Here is a 17,804-nt window from a genome sequence, read left to right on the forward strand (position 1 = left end):
ACCCACTCTGAGGCAACATCTGGCAGATTGGCTCTTAGCTCCTGGTCTAGCTGAAGTGAGAGGGAAGCAAGAGAGAGCAGTGCACCTATGTTAAGTGTCTCACTGAGCAGCCAAGAATAGCTGGTGGATTGACTATGATACACAATGAGTAGCACAGCCGATTTCTTGACTCGGTTGGCAGTCAGTCCTCTGCCAGCTGGTCAGGCACATTGCACCATGCAGTTGCAAGACAAAGCACCTCAGGATGCACCACGTAGTTTGTAATGATTTCTAATTGTGCAGTAAACTTCTCTAGAAAGTCAATGAGTGAAGCTTAGCACTCATTACAATTCCTGTGATATATTAGAGGACGGAATGTTGAGTGGTTGTTGTGCGATAAAGATCTCTGTTCATTGTATATTTTACTCAAAAAAGTGCCAGATTAAGACTGTCTAAGGCTGTTTGATTCCATCCCAGCCTAAAAATCCAGAAGCCTTTAGGCTGAAAGGTCAAGGTGATAAGTCAATTAATACAGTGAGATTTCCCTGCTGCATCCCATTGTCCAGATGTAATGTATTTTCTCGAAAGCCTCAAGCATGAATACATGCTCCTCCTTTCAGACTCTTCTGCCCCACTCATCACATCAACTGATAAACAGTGCTCCCTTGAATTGTCTCATGCCAGACCAAGCCTTGTCCCTACCCTCTGCTATTAACAAATCCTTCCAACTTATACTACATCTGTGTTCACTCACTTTTCTCCCTTAATGTATTCACTTCTTTCTCCTTGTATAGCTACTCTGTTTTTCACCTGAAGCAGGGAAGTTCAGCTTGGGGACCATGACTTGCTTGGGCAGCTCTTTGCTGCGTGTGTAAATGGCATATTTTGACATGAGCTATTTAAAAAAAAAAACATTCTTGAAAAACTTCCTCATGTGTTTATTGTCTGCAAAGGCATGGAGAGACCTAAGAAGAATTTGAAGAAGCTAGTGAGTGGTTGCTCAGACATTTTAAACTTAAATGTCAGAAAATCAGAATAGTTTGGTAGGTCTGGCAATGCTGCCCTGTTGTCCCTGTCTGAAATTTTACTGAATCTGGTGGTTAATAGGATATGAGAGTTTTGTGCTGGCCCAGTTGGCTTTCTAGGATATGGAGATGACAGAAAGAGAGCAGTAAATTATCAGTGCTTTTATTTTTGTGCTTCTTAGTAGAAGTGCCGCTAGGCCTTAAGGACACAACTCCCTGGGACAGCTCTTGGACTGTGTTTCACCTCCTCCCTTCTGAGCGTCTGTGAGGGCAGAGGAGGAGAAGACCTGTAGCTCATTTGGTTTGATTCATTAGGCTATCTGCTGTCCTTTGGCCACAGCATTCAGGAAAAGGCAGATGGGGATAAAGGTGACACTCTCTGCCATGGGAGGAAAGGACAGGGGTGGGCATAAAGTGGAAATGAAATAATGTTGTTGACACTAAACGTTTTTAATGGGATATGGTAACAGAAATCGTGACTGAAAATCTGCCCGAGCCTCCCAGTTAAACTAGACTGATTCCTGTCAGCAGCAGCCCAGGAAAATCTATGTGATTGGTTTAATTTGCCTGGGATCGCTCCTTCCCCAGACCAGGGATGAGTCTGGAGTAAGACTTGATCTTATGCTTCAGGAGCCAAGCAAGAATGTGTGCGGTGTCAAGATACATCTCAGTTCCTGTGGATTTGCTATGGTAAATGGCTCTAGGAGCCTCTGGTGCAGGTCAGAGATGGCTCACAAATAATGGATCCCAGCTGAGACAGCAGTTGTCTTGCTCCTCTGCATGACTTTTTACTACTGTTGAAAATTAACAGGAATTGCTCACAGGATTGGCAAAAGTATTGTACACATATGCTAACAAAGATGTTCAAGCCAGATGCTTTATAACTGCCTGTTAAATATCAAATGCAAGAGCAAAATCTCCTACAGTGAGGAAGGGCTACATTTTGGATTAGCTTTCAGAGCTGTGTTTGCCCAGCTTCTATAGAGGTTGGAGGACTTGTGCTGTTAAACTGCCTCTTTGTCTAGGTTTAACTTGCCTCTTTATTTGTACTGTTTCAGACTCTTGCTCTCTTGGAAGAAGAGGATGACATAAATCAAATCACAGATTATTTCTCCTATGAGCACTTCTATGTTATATACTGTAAATTCTGGGAGCTGGACACTGACCATGACCTTTACATCAGCCAGAAGGATCTGGCTAGGTACAGTGATCAAGGTATGCTGCCTGCTAGCTATGGTGGGAGTAAAGTGGTTGCTGAAAATAGAATGCTCCCAATAAAAACTAAAGCCTAGCTTTAATTTAGTTAATTTGACACCTAAAAAAAAATTTAAATTGAGCCATCCATCTCATAAACAAATGCTGATTTACAGACCTACTTTAGGGGCTTAGACACAGAGAAATGCAGCAGATGCTGTTTTCCTCATGAGTAGCTTCTATTCATACATGGATTGCTGCCAGGACAAGCTAATAATGCCTTCAAACTAGCTCTTTTTTTTGCTGAGGATTTTGCAGGTAGTTGAAGTACATACAAGAGGGACAAGCCTCTATGAACTTTAAAGATTGCCAAAGTGCAATCTTGTTGTGTGAGAGAAGTTTCAGAGTCCAGCAAAGGTTGATGAATTTTTTGGTTTGCAAGTGCAGTCTGGGGATTATCTTTTGAGTTCATTCTGTAATGCTTTGCCACAAGTTAAGCAGATCCTAAAAGTTTTCAAGGGTTCGAGTGCCATGGATAAATTAATGGAATAAAAATCCACAAAGGGATGAATAATCCAAAAGCAATTCCTCTGGCTCAGGAAGTCCTTGCTCTGCAAGTTGCTGAAGGCTGAGAAAGCATGCTGGAAAATAGTCGCTCTATATGTGAGCTGTTCTGTGTGGTTTGTTTGCTGGGCTGGATGGAGGCACCCAGTCAGATGGGCTGTGTTTAAGATTATCTGTGTTCCTGGAGCATGATATGCCCATGCACTTACAGTTAGGACTCATTAATTAGTGTCTTGGATAAGAGCTTGAGCTATTGACCAGAATGTTTTAACTTTGAAGGTAAAGCTGTCTTGAACTCTTCTGTATCTTTGCCATACTTGTTAGGAAAGTAGTTCTGGGATAGAGAATCATGCTTGGAGAAATGGGATGTTTGGACATAACATGTGATTTGAAGGTGCTAGGAGAGGTGAAAGGTGTTCTGATGCATAGAGCTACAGGGGTCTGGAGATATGACAAATTGTCAGGAATTGCTGGAGATCCGGAGGGGACACAACATTCTGTAGGAGGGGCCAAGATCCTAGTGGGCTGAAGTGAGGAAGAAGGAAGGGAGTGTGAGAATGACAACGCTGTAGATGTATGTGTGTTGTGGTGGCCCATGTCTTTGGGGTAGAAGTGTTTTTAGGAAGGCCACGGGGGTTCTGGATGAGTATGGCAGTCACAGCAGGTCATGAGGTTGCTCAGAGGCCTGGATGGGCTGAGGATGAGGAGTGCCTGACTTCAGGTGGATTATATGGGTGACTTGGTCCCTTGTGGGAGGGGACTACCTGTTACACAGGAAGCTTGAGAGCACTGAGTGCTGGGGAGCTGAAGAGAGAAGGGGTGCTGTGGGCAGGCTGAAGGGGAGATGTTTTCAGTTTAGTGGTGCAGCAGCAGGTCTAAAGGAAGTGTGTCAGCAGTCTGGAGCGTGAGATTAGTGTAGAAGTCCTGCTCAAGACTAGTACTTGTTGCTTGGTTGGTGTGTGTTTGCTGTAGTGACCAGCCCCACACATTTCCTGGCCAGCAGAGCCCTTCTACTGGCTTGAAATAATGCTTGTTTTTCATTGTCCTTCCCTGAAGCAGGGGATTGCAACACTTTGTCCATTGCTTAGAAATGTTTTGGTATGGATTTGATATGTGATTTTTGCTCGATAGCTCAACTTCCTTTGCAATACACATTGAAGTAGTCTCCTTCCATTAGTCCTACTGCAGCAAACTAGGGGTAAGAAGAATCCAGATTACACATGGTTGCTGTATTTGTGAGAAAGTAACAGTGTCTGGTAGGATATAAAAGCAGATATATCTTTGTTTTTAACTAAGTGCTGCTAAACAGAGACCAGTGAAGCATCTAGACAGGCAGTGTATGTTGAGCTTTGTTTTAGCAATGGAAAATGACTTTGTGTGAGTTCACTTTAAACAACTGAATGTCGTTATTCCTGTGACCTGTTGCTTCATTTTATCTGTTTTCTTTGTTTCCAGCTTTATCAAGCAGGATTATTGAGCGAATATTCAGCGGTGCTGTGGTGAGGTGAGGAATAGCATGCTGCCTGGGAATGGAAGTGAATTTCTGTCAGGCTGATTAGAAATTCAAAATACTCTCAGAAATTCCCCCTGATCAGTATGGTTTTCAACATGATGCTTCAGATGAAGCTGCCTGAAAATTGAGTGGGACTTCTGGGTATCTTTAGAAAGCAAATAAAAAAAGTCCAGTAAGATGATTGCTTAAAGACATCTTTGTAGAACACATAGTAGAATATAATATAACAATATAGTAGAATATAATATTTTAGAACTGGGCATAGCCAGTGGGAGCATACAGACACTGTATTTTTGCCCAGCAGTGGCACAGGGATAGCTGGAGAGCGTTGGTGCAAAGCCTTGGAAAAATAACACAGCCCAGCACCTGCTGTGGGAGGATACTTGGCAGGTGAGCCTCAGCTTTGCGGTGATGGCAAGGCAGCAAACACTGTGCTTGGGAGGAAGGGCAGAAGGACTGTTGCTAGAAAGTGCGGGGAGTACAGGCTAAGTGGGCAATCATGTTTCCAGTTTCTCTTACAAGTGATTTGGGGCTTTTTAAAAATTGTGTTGATAACATTCTGAGTATTAAGAAGCCTGTTTTTTTCTTGATATGTTTTCCAGAGGAAATGAAGTTCAGAAGGAAGGCCGCATGAGTTATGCTGATTTTGTGTGGCTGCTGATTTCAGAGGAAGACAAAAGGAATGCTACAAGGTTTGACTGATTTCTGTGTCATAGTAAAAGTATTAAGATGAGCACATAAGATTTTAGACACTTCTGTGACCTATCACTTTCCCAAACAGACAGCAGCTTGAATTTCCATGATTATTAGGAAGAAGACAACTTACTGTCAATACTTGGTGAAATAGTGTTCCTTTCTTGAGGAGAAACTGCTTAGAATCAGAGTTTTCTTTTAATGTTAAGTGTCTTGGGTAGCTGTCAGTCACTTTGGTTTCCGCATGCTCATGAGGTTACTGCTAATTTACCTCTGTGAGGAACTGCTTGGAGAGCAGTAGTGAGCTGCAAGAAAAACAGAATTTGTTTGTTTTCACCTTTTGTCTCCATTATAGTTCCCTGCAGGTCTTGATCTCATTGACTGCAGACCGGATGAAGGCTTCTTGCAAGGGCAGTCCCTGGCCCTTTATACAGAGGCAGCTGTAGATACCATCTGTCAGCACCGAGTCCCTGTGTAGTGGGCAGAGTTCAGCTCACATGGCTGCAGCTTTGTGGCCATGTGAGCCAATAGCTCAGTCGTGCTGTGAGGGCTGGGATGCACTTCCGTGGTAGCAATAGCAGGGGTTGCAGTCACTTTCCTGGCCTATACCTGGCTCAAGGGCAAACTCATGAGATGTTTGCAGCAGGAAGGCATGTTCCCTTCATGCGTGTAGCAAGTTCGTGAGAAGGGTTTGTAGAGAAACTGTCACTTAGTGAAACCTACCCACCTGTCTGGTTTGTGCAGCCAGTGGGAGACTCGTGTGCAGATTAGAACTAGATCTGCATGTGATTATTAGGGCAAGGAATTTTATGAGTAAAGATGAGGAAAAGAACTCAAATCCATGGTTGGACTATCTAGAGGTGAAGGTAGGATGTAGAGTGCGGCTTCCTTAAAACACTGCCTTTTATTTAATGGAGTATGGGTCATTCACGGATAGCTGATGTCCTGGGTTCAGAGTTGATTGTATCTGGCTAGCTTCTGCTGCTGAATGGGGAAGGGACACCATTGCCTATGTGAGACAATTGACCTGCAGCACAGTGGGCACTTGCTTACAGCTACCTGGTGAAACAGGTCAGGAGGGTGGTTATGCTCACACGTCACCTAAAAGAGAACTAACAGGTGGCACTCATGAGCATTGGCCTGTGCCCTAATCCTTCCGAAAAGGCATTTTTGTCCCTAGATTTATACCAGCCTTTGGGCAAACAGGAGCATTAGAGAACTGGGGAAGGAGACTGTGCATTGCTGCAATCTCTGCTGTATAGATTCTCTAATGCAGTCGCTATGCTTTCACTAATCCTGTCTCTTTTTCTAGCATTGAGTACTGGTTTCGGTGCATGGACCTGGATGGGGATGGGGTGCTCTCCATGTATGAACTGGAATACTTCTATGAGGAGCAGTGTGAACGGATGGAAGTGATGGGCATAGAACCACTGCCATTTCAGGACTTGCTGTGTCAGATGCTCGATCTTGTTAAGCCAGAGAGAGAAGGTAAGTTCTGTTCAGTGGGAGCTTCCATGCTCTTTGATCTATGGTGGATTGAGAAAGTAATGTTACCCTATAACCCATTTGTAGGTAGAGTCTTGTGTTAGAATCACAGGACTGGAATTACTGTACAAAGTAACAGTAACATTGTGGCTGTTGCACCATAACCTTATATGTAAAGAAAAACTTAAAAGACCTTGTAAATGAACTTGCTGGCACTGGAGCAGCAAGTCTTGTATAGTCCAGCTGTGGAACATACTGACAGCCTAGATGTGAAACTACCATCCCCCTTCACATTCTTTCACATTTCACATAAATATGAAAGACCTCTATATTACCTCCAGATGTACGTGAAGTTTAGAACTAATACACACCAATTTACTCAATAATGTTAAAATTCTTGACAGGGTTGAGAAGAGATTTTGCAATATTGTGGTGCAACAACCTTAAAACTGACCAGAACAGGTTCAGTTTCTCACTAAGGAAAAACTTAATAGCACAGTATCATGCGTGTGGTTTTTTTTCTCTCTCTCTTTTTTTTTTTTTTTCTGCAGGACGAGTAACCCTGCGAGACTTGAAGAGATGCAGAATGGCTCATGTATTCTATAACACGTTCTTCAATTTAGAGAAATACCTGGACAATGAACAGAGAGATCCCTTTGCAGTGCAAAAGGTATAAATCATTTTTATTTCTAAATACAGGCCTTCTCAAACTCATCTTTGGAATTAAAGTGGATAAAGGTAAATCCAACTGAATATAAAGAATCCTTTTTCACAATTAGGGCAGTCAAACACTGGGACAGGTTGCCTAAATAGTTTGTGAACCTTCTGTCCTTGGAGGTGTTCAGGACATGACCTTGAACCCCCTGATCGGACCTCGTAACAGACCCTGATTTGACCAGAAGCTGGGAGATGCCCTGCATACCTTCCAGCCCAAACCATTCCACTATTCTATGATGTGATTACCTTAGCTGATCCTACTACACCAGCACTGGTGGTGCAGTGTGTGATTCTAGAGAGAATGACCTACGCCAGCTGAGTTGCCAGTGATCCATCAGATTGTGCCTGGTGGCATTCACCATCCTCTCTCCCCAGCCAGAAATGTATGAAAGGTTGTCACTTCTATAATTTCTTGTTGTTACACTAGCTGCAGGGTGTTCTGAGACCTGAGCTTTGCCAGTTGTTGGCGTGAAGTCCCTCACCTCTGGTTCCACTTGCATATTCACTAAAAGCAGATGTGACTATAGCTTAAAAACTATCTCCCCGAAGGCTTTTGTACAATCAAAAGTACAGTACAAAGTGGTGGGGGATGCCAAAATCAGCTCTGGTTCCTTCCCAGCTGGTTCCTGCATAACCTGTACTAGGAACTTTGCACTTCCATGTTTCAAAGCTTAAGTATATCCAAATCCAGAACCATCCTATTTAATGTTTTAGTTTATTTGTTTTTGTTTTTATTTTTTAAGGATCGTCCTAAATTATACTCCTTGGCCCCACCTGCCTGCTCCTGTCTTCCTTCCTCTTATTTACTAAATGGCAGAGAGCCAACTGTTTATAGAGATGTTATTTTGTAACCTTTCAAACTTTCCCCCACTTAGCAAAGTGTTAAGATCAAGCATAATTAACAATTAATTAAGGATTTAAAATTAAGACCTTTAACCAATTGCAAACTGTGAAGATGCAGGGCTTTCTGAACTAGAGCAAAGAAAATACGCAGTTATTGTAGAATGACTTGTGTTGGAATGGACCTTAAAGGTCATCCAGTTCCAACCCCCTGCCATGGGCAGGGTTGCGAGTTACTCAGCATTTCTGAAGAGAAGGGGGATTGATTTGTTGGCAGGTCAGGTCACACACTGAGTTTCATAGTCTATATGTAGACTGTGTGTTTCATAATTAGTTATGCACAGATGTTAGTTTAAGGTAATCGTGCGTCTTTCAATTAACACATTTTTTGACTACCTCTTTTGATACTGTTGCTGACTATTCCTAGAACTGGTTGTTCGTGTGTGCACAGAGTTACAGGACATGAGACCTATTGTGAACATAGTTGTAAAGAGGTACAGACATGGTGTGCTTGACTGTCTGCTCTCTTTAGGATTTCGAAAATGATGGCCCTGAACCTTCTGACTGGGACAGGTATGCTGCTGAAGAGTACGAGATTCTTGTGGCCGAGGAGTCCGGGAATGAACAGCTCCAAGAAGGGTAAGCAGAGGCATTGCACTGCCCTGGAGACACGCTCCCTGGCTCCGGCTGAGGTCTGGACTCTCAGCATGAGAGCATGGTGAAGCCTGAAGTGGTTGCTCCAAATGCTCTGTTGGTAAATTTGTCATAAGGGGCTTGGGATCTTCTGAATTCTTTGTTGGCAACCATTTAAATTAGCTACACATGCTGCAGGTATGAAGATAGCTGGGAAAAAGGAAAAAGCATTTTTCTTTTGGTAACGGTACCAAAAAGATCACAAATGACTTTTGCTACTCCTGGCCATGTGTTAATCGTGTCGTGCTATTATGGAGCAGAAGCTGTAGCCGTTACATTTGTGATACTAGTGGAGACTTTATTTTAGTCAAATAATTTTACTTTCTGCCTGACTTAATGCCTGTTAGTCTTTGCTCTTCATAATCTGTTCCAAAATTGTAATTCTTCTACTAATTTTGTGTAGAATTTTTATTTAAAACTGTTGGTTTCTGCAATATTTACACTAATTTTTGCAAACATGTAGAATTGTATATTGATAGATACTCCAGCTATCCTCAAAGCCAGTGAATTTAGGCAGAGCAGTAGGTCTAGGAATGCTCTGTATGCAAGGGCTTTCCACAAAGGCTCCCAATACAGACTTACTGTATGCGTGGCTGGGGTCATATCTTCTTGAGAGTATTTCTCCAGAGGTCTCTTTATGGTTACTGTAAGGCACATAGAAACAACTATGTCTTGCTTCTACACGGTGTTAATCTTGCATGATTCAGGATTTCATCCATTCTTGAGCAGCATTTATGGAGCCATTGAAATAAGAGTCCTGAGAGGACTGCATAATTTTCAAAACTTCCCGCAATGGAAACTGCTTGGATAACAGTAGCATCCACCAGTTAGCCACCAGGATTTACAAAGCCGTGGAGAGCAGCGTTCCCCTTTCTCCCTGTGATGTGCATCCAAACAACAATAAGCTGTTCCTTCATCTCCTTTGAGCTGCCTTGCCTTTTTGTGGCTTCCATAATGAAAGGTGATGTAATACAGGATGGAAAATAAAATTGTTTTATTTCCTGTGTCTGTTCTGCAACACCTGTGTGCTCAATACAGAAAAGAAAAAGGAATCTACCATAGAAGCTTTGCAGGATCGTGAATTACCAAATTCACCAAAAACTGAATTGGCAGGTGATGTCAGATTTTTGAAGTCTGTCTGAAACAGCTCTGTGTCTTCCTCTAAAGAGCATGTCAGCAACCTTGCTGCTTGCTTTTAAGAGCCCCTGAAAAGCTCTGTAGTCATGGCAGCGGCATTAGATCTCATTTGTGGAGCATAGCAACAGACCACGGAGGAAAAAAGGAAGGGAAAAAGAAAAACAAAGAGCTGGATGCCCAGACAAATTTGCTAGAAAGAGGCATTGAGTTTTTGAGCATTCATCATTTCTGCTGTCCTTTGAGGGTGACGGAAACAGACTGGGACAAAAAAAAAAAAAGATGATTTATGCGCTCTATGAAGGAGCAGATGATTTTTTAGTGAAGTTAGCTGGCAGGATCTGAAATTCAGTATTTGTCTGAATGCATTTGAAAATAACCATCGTTCAACAATCGCAGATGAATTAGTGTGGCATTCTGCACTACATTTGTGACTTAATCCTGTCCATAGCTTTTCTGACTGGAAGGTTTCTAAAACCAGTTGGTGTCTGACTACCTGGATGCTTGCCCATGACAAAGCACTGCTTGTGGAAGAGGAATCTCACCAAGACATAGTGGATGCTCAGAGAGACTTCAAGGATGCTGTGCCTGTTAAGAGCTGGTCAGGTGCAGTCTGTGTAATGTTGTAAGGCAGGGAGATCTTAACAGAGTTTACTTCTGATCCTGAGCGGCAGCTTCAGAGATTTGCAAGTACTGCTATGGTAAATTAAATACCTATGTTGGAAAACACAAGGACAACACACTCACCAAAAAGAAAAGAAAGGTGTCTTTTTGCTCAAAACATTTTGGATTATAGTGTTTCACTGGAAGCTTAAGCTGATCCGAACTCTTCTCAGCCATGTTTTCTGGTTTATACATCTGTGTATGAGTTTTGAGGAAGAGAGCCCGTTCCCTGGTGAATGCATGCACACGTTTTTGTTTGAAGGCAGAAAGAGTAGTTGAATCTGACCATGGAGGCTCTTGAAGCAAAACTGCTATCTTGCAGACTTAGCAGGTGATGGCACAGAGCCCTCTGCAGCAGGACACACGGACTGGCAGGCAGAAACGGCTCTTGGGGCTTTGTTGTGCCCACGCATGAGTTAGAAGACGGAAAAGCAACGCAAGAAGTGGCAGACAGTTCTTTTTTGGCACTGTCCACACAGGGTATCAAATGAGTTAACGTTTTTCTTGTGCAGTTTATCACTGAACAAACTGAAGCTATTCCTGTGCTTGCCACTGGAAGACCTGCTGCAACATTGCCTTCATAACAAGTGCTGCTTTCAGAACTAAAGAATTTGAATTTCTTGGGAGTCCTGAGAGAATAACTTGTGATGGGCTAAGGCTGGAGGAAAAATGGAGATCTGAAAACACATCATTTCTCAGCAACAGGAAGGAGACAAAAACCCCGAAGCACTATCCTCTGCTTTAGAGCATAGAAACCAGCTAGCCTGAGTACCACAACTGGCTGGAGAGGAGAATTTGCAGACAAACCTCCCTAAGACATAAACACAGAGATCTGGATCTTCAAACGAAGTGGGAGAGGAACATGGCAGTGTGGCCACAATTGATTTTCTGTGAAAAGCAAAGCATATCCTAAGCTCAAAGATACTTTGGAAACCAAGTGTTAGTGAGCAAGCCTGAGCAAACCAAATTTCCTCTAGGACCTGAATCTGGGGCTGAGCAACTTTATTTCTACATTGAATTATTAAGGCTACTGCAAGATACTGACATCTGTGACTAAAACTGTATCCAAATTTTTAAATGCTGAACACCAATGAAAAGCTGTTTCAGAACTTAAGAATGAGAATGGATAGAGCACAGTCAGTTGTCAGAATACTGTTTACTGATGCACTGTATTCAGTGCTTTATAAATACACTACTTGAGGTTGACATCCTGCATGTTAGCATATTTTAGTCAAATGGTTTAGTGGCCGCTGAAATAACTTAGCTGATAAATGCTCTCGCCGAAGTACAGCTTCTAAAGACTCACCTTTTATCTTTACAGATCATTTGAAGAAGACTATGAGACAGATGAAGTCTTATCTCCCTCTGAAACTGGAGAAAAGTCAAACTAGTTATCTCAGATCTCTCAGCATACAGAAATGAAAGATGTGTAATCAGTATCTGTCAAACTGGATAGCAGTTAGTCCCAAGATGCTGAGGGACAGTTAGGGATTTTTCTTAAGTCTGTCATTGGAGCAATGTGCTTTATTTTGTACACTGTAACTTGAAAACCCTTTTTTTTCTTCTTGTGTAACTGCAATAAGACAATTTCTTTAAAATAGCCTTCTACAATGTGTTACTGTGCACGCTCATTAAAAATGGTGATTGCACCTTGTTTCCTTTATATCTTTCCAAATAAATGTCCCCAGATGTGCAATAAATGCCAGCATCTAATGAACTAACAGATGCATGCAACACCTACAGCAGTCATTGGTCCGTCGGTTCAGTCCTGTGCCATTATGACCCTTTGACTTTACAACAGGAGTGACATAAGTTGCCAAATTAATTTAAACATATATGTCTAGAAATCATTTAAAACACAAACCACAATGAAGTTCTTGGTTTTGCTGGTGTCCCAAATACCGAGGCAGAGAGGGAGAATGAGGTCCCCTTTTGTGATATAAAGCTTTTATAGATGATACCAAACACATTTTAATTGTATGCATATGTGAACAGCTAAATCACTACATGATGTAACATTTCTCTTAGAATTTATGATATAATTAACGTTTCTGCATATTCTACTGTGCACGAGAGGATCTTCTGTATGAATACCAGTCAGGCTAGTGTTTTTTCTCTGTAGACGTGTTTTCTAGTATATTTTCAAGAGGCACATACACTGTTCATCTGGTGTGCTGGAACTGCAGTGTTCTGTGTGCTTCAATTCTGTTTCTTTCCTGTGCTCCTCCCTTCTCTTGTACTGCTCATCTGTAGTCTTCTGCAAAGGACTAAGCTGATATCATGAAAATACCTGCCCTACCTATGTGTGGTAAATTTCTATTAGCAGGGGGACTCTTTACCTAGTAAAGAAAACCACCAGACAGTACTGATTTTTTTTTTCTGCCCATGAAACAGACCTAGACTCAGAGAGGAAACAGTGTAACTGATGAATTGTTGCTGTAAGTGCAAAATTGAACTTTCCCCATGGAATTACAAGTGATGTCTCTGGTGGTAGTACACCATCTGCTGCTGGAGCTGTTCTCCTCTCCAACCAATAGCTGTCTGTGATTCAGCACAGAGGTGATGGTAGCAGTTCTCAGTCTTAACAGTGATTTTTACCAGTCCTCAATCCTACCACCACAGAGATACATGGACAGATGTGGTACTTCTAGTTCAGGAGGGGTTTCAGCTGCCATACTTGACTTCAACTATCATAACCACGCCCAAATATGGAATGCGTAATTGCTATGTATACACTGTATTTCCTGTTACCTCACTGCATCAATATCACATCATGACTCTTCAGGACATCTTGTGAATTGCTGCCAGAATGACAGAGACAACTGCCAGTATCAGATCTCCAAGCAGGCAGCCCCATGTCTACACTAAAGGCAGAACTCATTCAGTCTGTAGGTAGCTTGTGAATACACATGCTCACTATTAGCCCACCATATTTTGTGCATAAAAATGCTGCACAGTGGTACATTAATCCCTAGATGACATGTCTAAGTGTTGCTGTTAATAACAAATAAGTAAGTGGCTGATCACTACAACACAGCTTCAACTTTTCCAGGAGTCTTTGAAGTGTCACGCCTGTCTCCCGATGCCCAGGTGGGACATACTGCTGCCTTGTTGAGGTTAGTAACTTTCTCATCAAGATCAAAATCTGAAAGGGAGGAAGTTAGCAGTTACACTGGGCTTGAAGAACTGTTCCCTTTCCCATGAACAAAGTTGCTATTTTATCTAGGTACATATACACATCCCAGGATCCTGGATTTTTTCATATACTTGGGGAACTCCTGGATTGCCAGATTCTTAGCAAAGGCACTTTGAGGTAATTTCCATTCTGCAGTAAAAGAATTAAGGAAGGGGCACACTCTGACCAAGGCAGAATAAGCCCCTTCAAATGCAACAAGGACACCAGAGCAGCTCTGTTCAACACCAGGATGTCTGAGTTACATCTCCATCACCACTGTGACCCTGAAAAGCTTTACTTGGAATAGTTCCACACAGATCCACATTCAGAAAAAGAAGGAAATGATTGCAAAAGTGAACACAGGATGAAAATTGCACAACAGCCAATTGTAACCAGCTCTTTCTACTTCTTTCACCTGAAAGAACCAAGGCAAAGCATTTCACCTCTTTTCTTCAGTGAAAAGAAGTCTTCCTAAAGTGGCCTCTTACTTTTAGTTTGATAAAATTTTAGATCTCTCCAAAGACAAAGATTACTCAGAAGAACAAGAAGGACCTGATCTATTCCAGACTGGAAAAAAAAAAAGAGGAGTATCCTGAGCCTGGTAAAATCACCTGTTACATTTTCAAGTGTTAGCTTTAGTAACGTGAGGCAGACACTCATAGCTGTTCTTCTGTGCACTTCGGCCCTCAAACCCAAGGATTTCTCTTTTTTTTTTTTTTCACAAACAGGTTCTCTGCTGCTCTAAGCAGAGTGATTCAATTTGTCCCTTCTAGCTGGGCAACACAGTGACACTAGTCTAAGGAATAATAATAATTAAAAAAAAAAAACAACTTAGAGCAAATGTTTTGCCTCACATACAAGAATAAGCTACAGAAACTATATGTAGTCATTTGTAGCATTCGCTTTCTGGAACAGAAATCCATTCTCTCTCTTACTAATCCATGTGCAGGTAATCATAATTCGGCTACCACAGATAAATTAGTAAATGACGTATTTATTCTACATCCCATTTGTGACTTAGCTCTGTCATAACCTCTCGTGGTAAATTTGGAAACTCTGTCACACGCTTGGAGTTTCTGGAGTGGCTACAACATCAGAAGACCAGGATGTTTGTGACTGCAGACACAGTGCCTGCTCCACGGCAACACGCACCAGTTTCAGAGACTGTGAAGCTCTCTAAAATGAAGCCAACGAACCCAAGAATTACAGCACAGAACACTTGGAGGAACCCACTTCACTCTGACTTCGCCTCCTGCCTGCAGCTGTCAGTGTCGCTTTAGATGTTGCATACTTTTAAAGACAGATCTTACATTTTTCATTGTAAGTCTATTTCAGAACTCTGTTATGAGCTGGATTCTTTTCCTAATGAGCAGTCAGAAGAGTGACTGAAATTCAGTTTTGCATGTTAAAAGAATATGTGTTTGTTTGCTCCCTCCAGTCTGCTTTTGTCTAGCAAAACCATGTCCTGTGTCCTTAGAAGAAAAGCCTTATTATTTTTATATTCACAAATATTCTCTCTGCGGTACTAAGGCAGGAGATGTGGTTCGATACAACCACACGCAACTACTGCCGGAATGGTACTAGCCTCCTTTTTTTCTTTTTCTCTGGAATCTCAGTAGCGATTCCTTCACCACGTTTTTCATCGGCAAAAACCACCCAGGCGCTGGCACAGTTCCCCTTCTGCCGGTCGGCCACCACGCGGCAGCGTTGCGAAACAGACACGGACAGCAAAAAAGAAATGGCAGGCAGCCTCAGCTTTACGGGAAACATGGCAGAAAACCTTCCTGCTTTCATGAACTAAGGACTTCAGGAAGCTGACCTGGGATACTCTAAACGAGGTACTGGACTTAGTTTCTGAAATAAAATACGCCTGAAAGACCAAAAAGTAAAATAAGCGTACTTCTGAAGTATGGCACTTCCACATCAGTTGCCCAGGTCTATGCAATCAAAAGTGAACCTCAATAAGGAGCACGTGCTACTGTGAGAAAAACATGTCAACAGTGCTTGGCCTTGCCATCTTTTCTCTGTATCACTGGGTGATGGTTCTAGAAACTGAGTATTTAAATAATAAAGGTTCTCATACTTTCTAAAAGTAGTTTGGAGGTGCTTTGTGCTGGCATGGTTTTATCTTTGTATTTTTACTTTGTAATTTCTTCTTTTTTTTTGACAAATAAAGGACTTCTGAAACGAGGAAGTAAAACCTGTCTCACAGCGGTGGCAGACCTCTCCTGGATCCTCTGCAAGTGGCATGGAGGGGAGAAAGAAAAATATTCTGGACTTCAACACATGCAAATGTTGAAGTAAAACTGCTGCATTATCTTCTTTCTTAATTTATTAGACTGGTGGCTCCGCCCACATGCATGTCTGATCTGAGGATTGCACACCTTTTGGTAGCAACCTCTGGTTTCTTTAAAATACCAAAGGCCCTTCAGTTATAAAAATGAAATAGTTAAGCCTGGACAAAGGCATGCTTGCAGCATGAGCAGCACCACCTTAACAAATGTTAAGTTTCAGAGTGAATGTCATCAGCTGCACCACATACACCTGAAGTTATTCTGTGTATCCAGAGCTGCTCTTTCTTCTGTTTCACTTCTCAGGAAGGCATTATTAGGAATCCACCTTTTTATTCTAATTTGTATAGAAATTTAATACATTAAAAAAAATATCTGGGGTGTGTGCTGCCATACAGCGAAGAGATGCTTTTATTCTACATCACACCAGAATTCTTTGCAAGATTTGTGTGCCACGTCTGTATGACCCTTTTAAGTCCATCAGTCTCACCAACCAACAAGCCCCTGCTGTGCTAGCAGTACCTGCTTTGAAAACAGGGCTTGCAGGTTTTATTTCAGACTGCTGGTGCGTTGCAACTCTACAGGCTTCTTTCTGACAGTGCAAAGTTTGACGGTGGTTTTGGTGGGGGGGGAAGGGGGGGAGGAGAGCTGGCAGCCTTGTTTCTTCTGCCTGAAAACTCCATGATGACACAAATTGAAGCAGCTGCAGAAGACATGTTGCCTGCCTCCCCAGTTTGTAGTAATGGGTCCATACTCAAATGCACATACAGAACATCCACAGGGAGTTAACAGATGCAGAAGAGCATGTTGCAACTTCGCTGTTCACAGGCGCTATACATGAGGGTTAGAAAAGCCAGAGAGCAAGAATATCACCTGCATAAGTGAATGGCCTGCAGGAACAGCCGAGTCAGCACAAACCAAGAGGTCATTTCCACTTTTGCTTCCCTGCCCCTCCTCCCTCCAGTGTTTAATCCAACCGCTGATGCATACATAATATTTGGGAAGAACCTTTCCCATTTAAATTAAAAGTTTAAATGTTTTCTCTTCCTTGAAAAAACATCTTCCATATGTTCAGACTGAGATGGCCATAAGCACTAGACTACTTCTGTACTGGCATGCATCAAAACACAATCCAAAGTCCAACTCTTCCAGAAGAAGCTGTTCTTTCCCTCTTTGCAGTAGTTTGCAGGCAGAAAGACCACCACAGCAAAACATCTGCTAAAACTACGCTTTTTCTTTCTGACCCAGCTATACAGATGGCAGAATTTTATTCAAGTTTGGAAGTTCCACTTTCCTGAGGTGGACTGGGAAGAAAGCTCAAGCGTCACTCGCTTCCCTACATGAAAAGAAATCCACAAGCAGGCTCCTCTGTGCCAACACAGGGAAAAGTTCCTCTGCTGCACAGCACCACAGGAGGAAGGCCAGGTTGACAGCACCCAGGGAACTCCTGCCAGCCCAGCCCAGCCACAGCTGAAATCATCATTGCTAGGGCTCTCTGCCAGCAATCCACCGATGGCCAGAGAGCAAGCCCTTGCTGTGGGTAACGCTGGTCTGAGTTTTCACTTAACTCCTTTTGACCACAGGCAGCACTGGAAGGTCCCACACCAGTATGCTGCTGATATCCCTTTTAAAATGGAAATGAATGCTTTTCAAACTGGAACCACTGCAATTATTTTCAGCAACACTATGGCCCTTTCTACTGCTCAGCTCCTTCAAGAACAACTAGCCAGGAGGTTAAAAAAAATGCAACCAAACAAACCTTAATTTAAACAATTACAGAATTAGACATCAATGAACTAAGTAGTGTTTAGACAGTAAGTTTGAAATATGCCACACCG

The 17,804-nt window shown here is 42.3% G+C and overlaps 1 protein-coding gene across 2 annotated transcripts in view; it reads left to right on the forward strand.

Moving 5' to 3' along the window:
• Positions 1-14,567, forward strand: part of PPP2R3A (protein phosphatase 2 regulatory subunit B''alpha) — a 50,993-nt gene extending 36,426 nt beyond the window's left edge. For both annotated transcript variants that reach the window (XM_021394532.1, XM_021394533.1), the window contains 7 exons: positions 2,063-2,219; positions 4,218-4,266; positions 4,878-4,967; positions 6,281-6,456; positions 7,005-7,123; positions 8,543-8,649; positions 11,822-14,567. In XM_021394532.1, the coding sequence (XP_021250207.1) occupies positions 2,063-2,219; positions 4,218-4,266; positions 4,878-4,967; positions 6,281-6,456; positions 7,005-7,123; positions 8,543-8,649; positions 11,822-11,891 (768 nt within the window). In that variant the 3' untranslated portion in view covers positions 11,892-14,567. The remainder of the gene's footprint in view (positions 1-2,062; positions 2,220-4,217; positions 4,267-4,877; positions 4,968-6,280; positions 6,457-7,004; positions 7,124-8,542; positions 8,650-11,821) is intronic.

Source organism: Numida meleagris, chromosome 4 (genome assembly GCF_002078875.1).
Source record: "Numida meleagris isolate 19003 breed g44 Domestic line chromosome 4, NumMel1.0, whole genome shotgun sequence".
NCBI classification, from domain to species: domain Eukaryota; kingdom Metazoa; phylum Chordata; class Aves; order Galliformes; family Numididae; genus Numida; species Numida meleagris.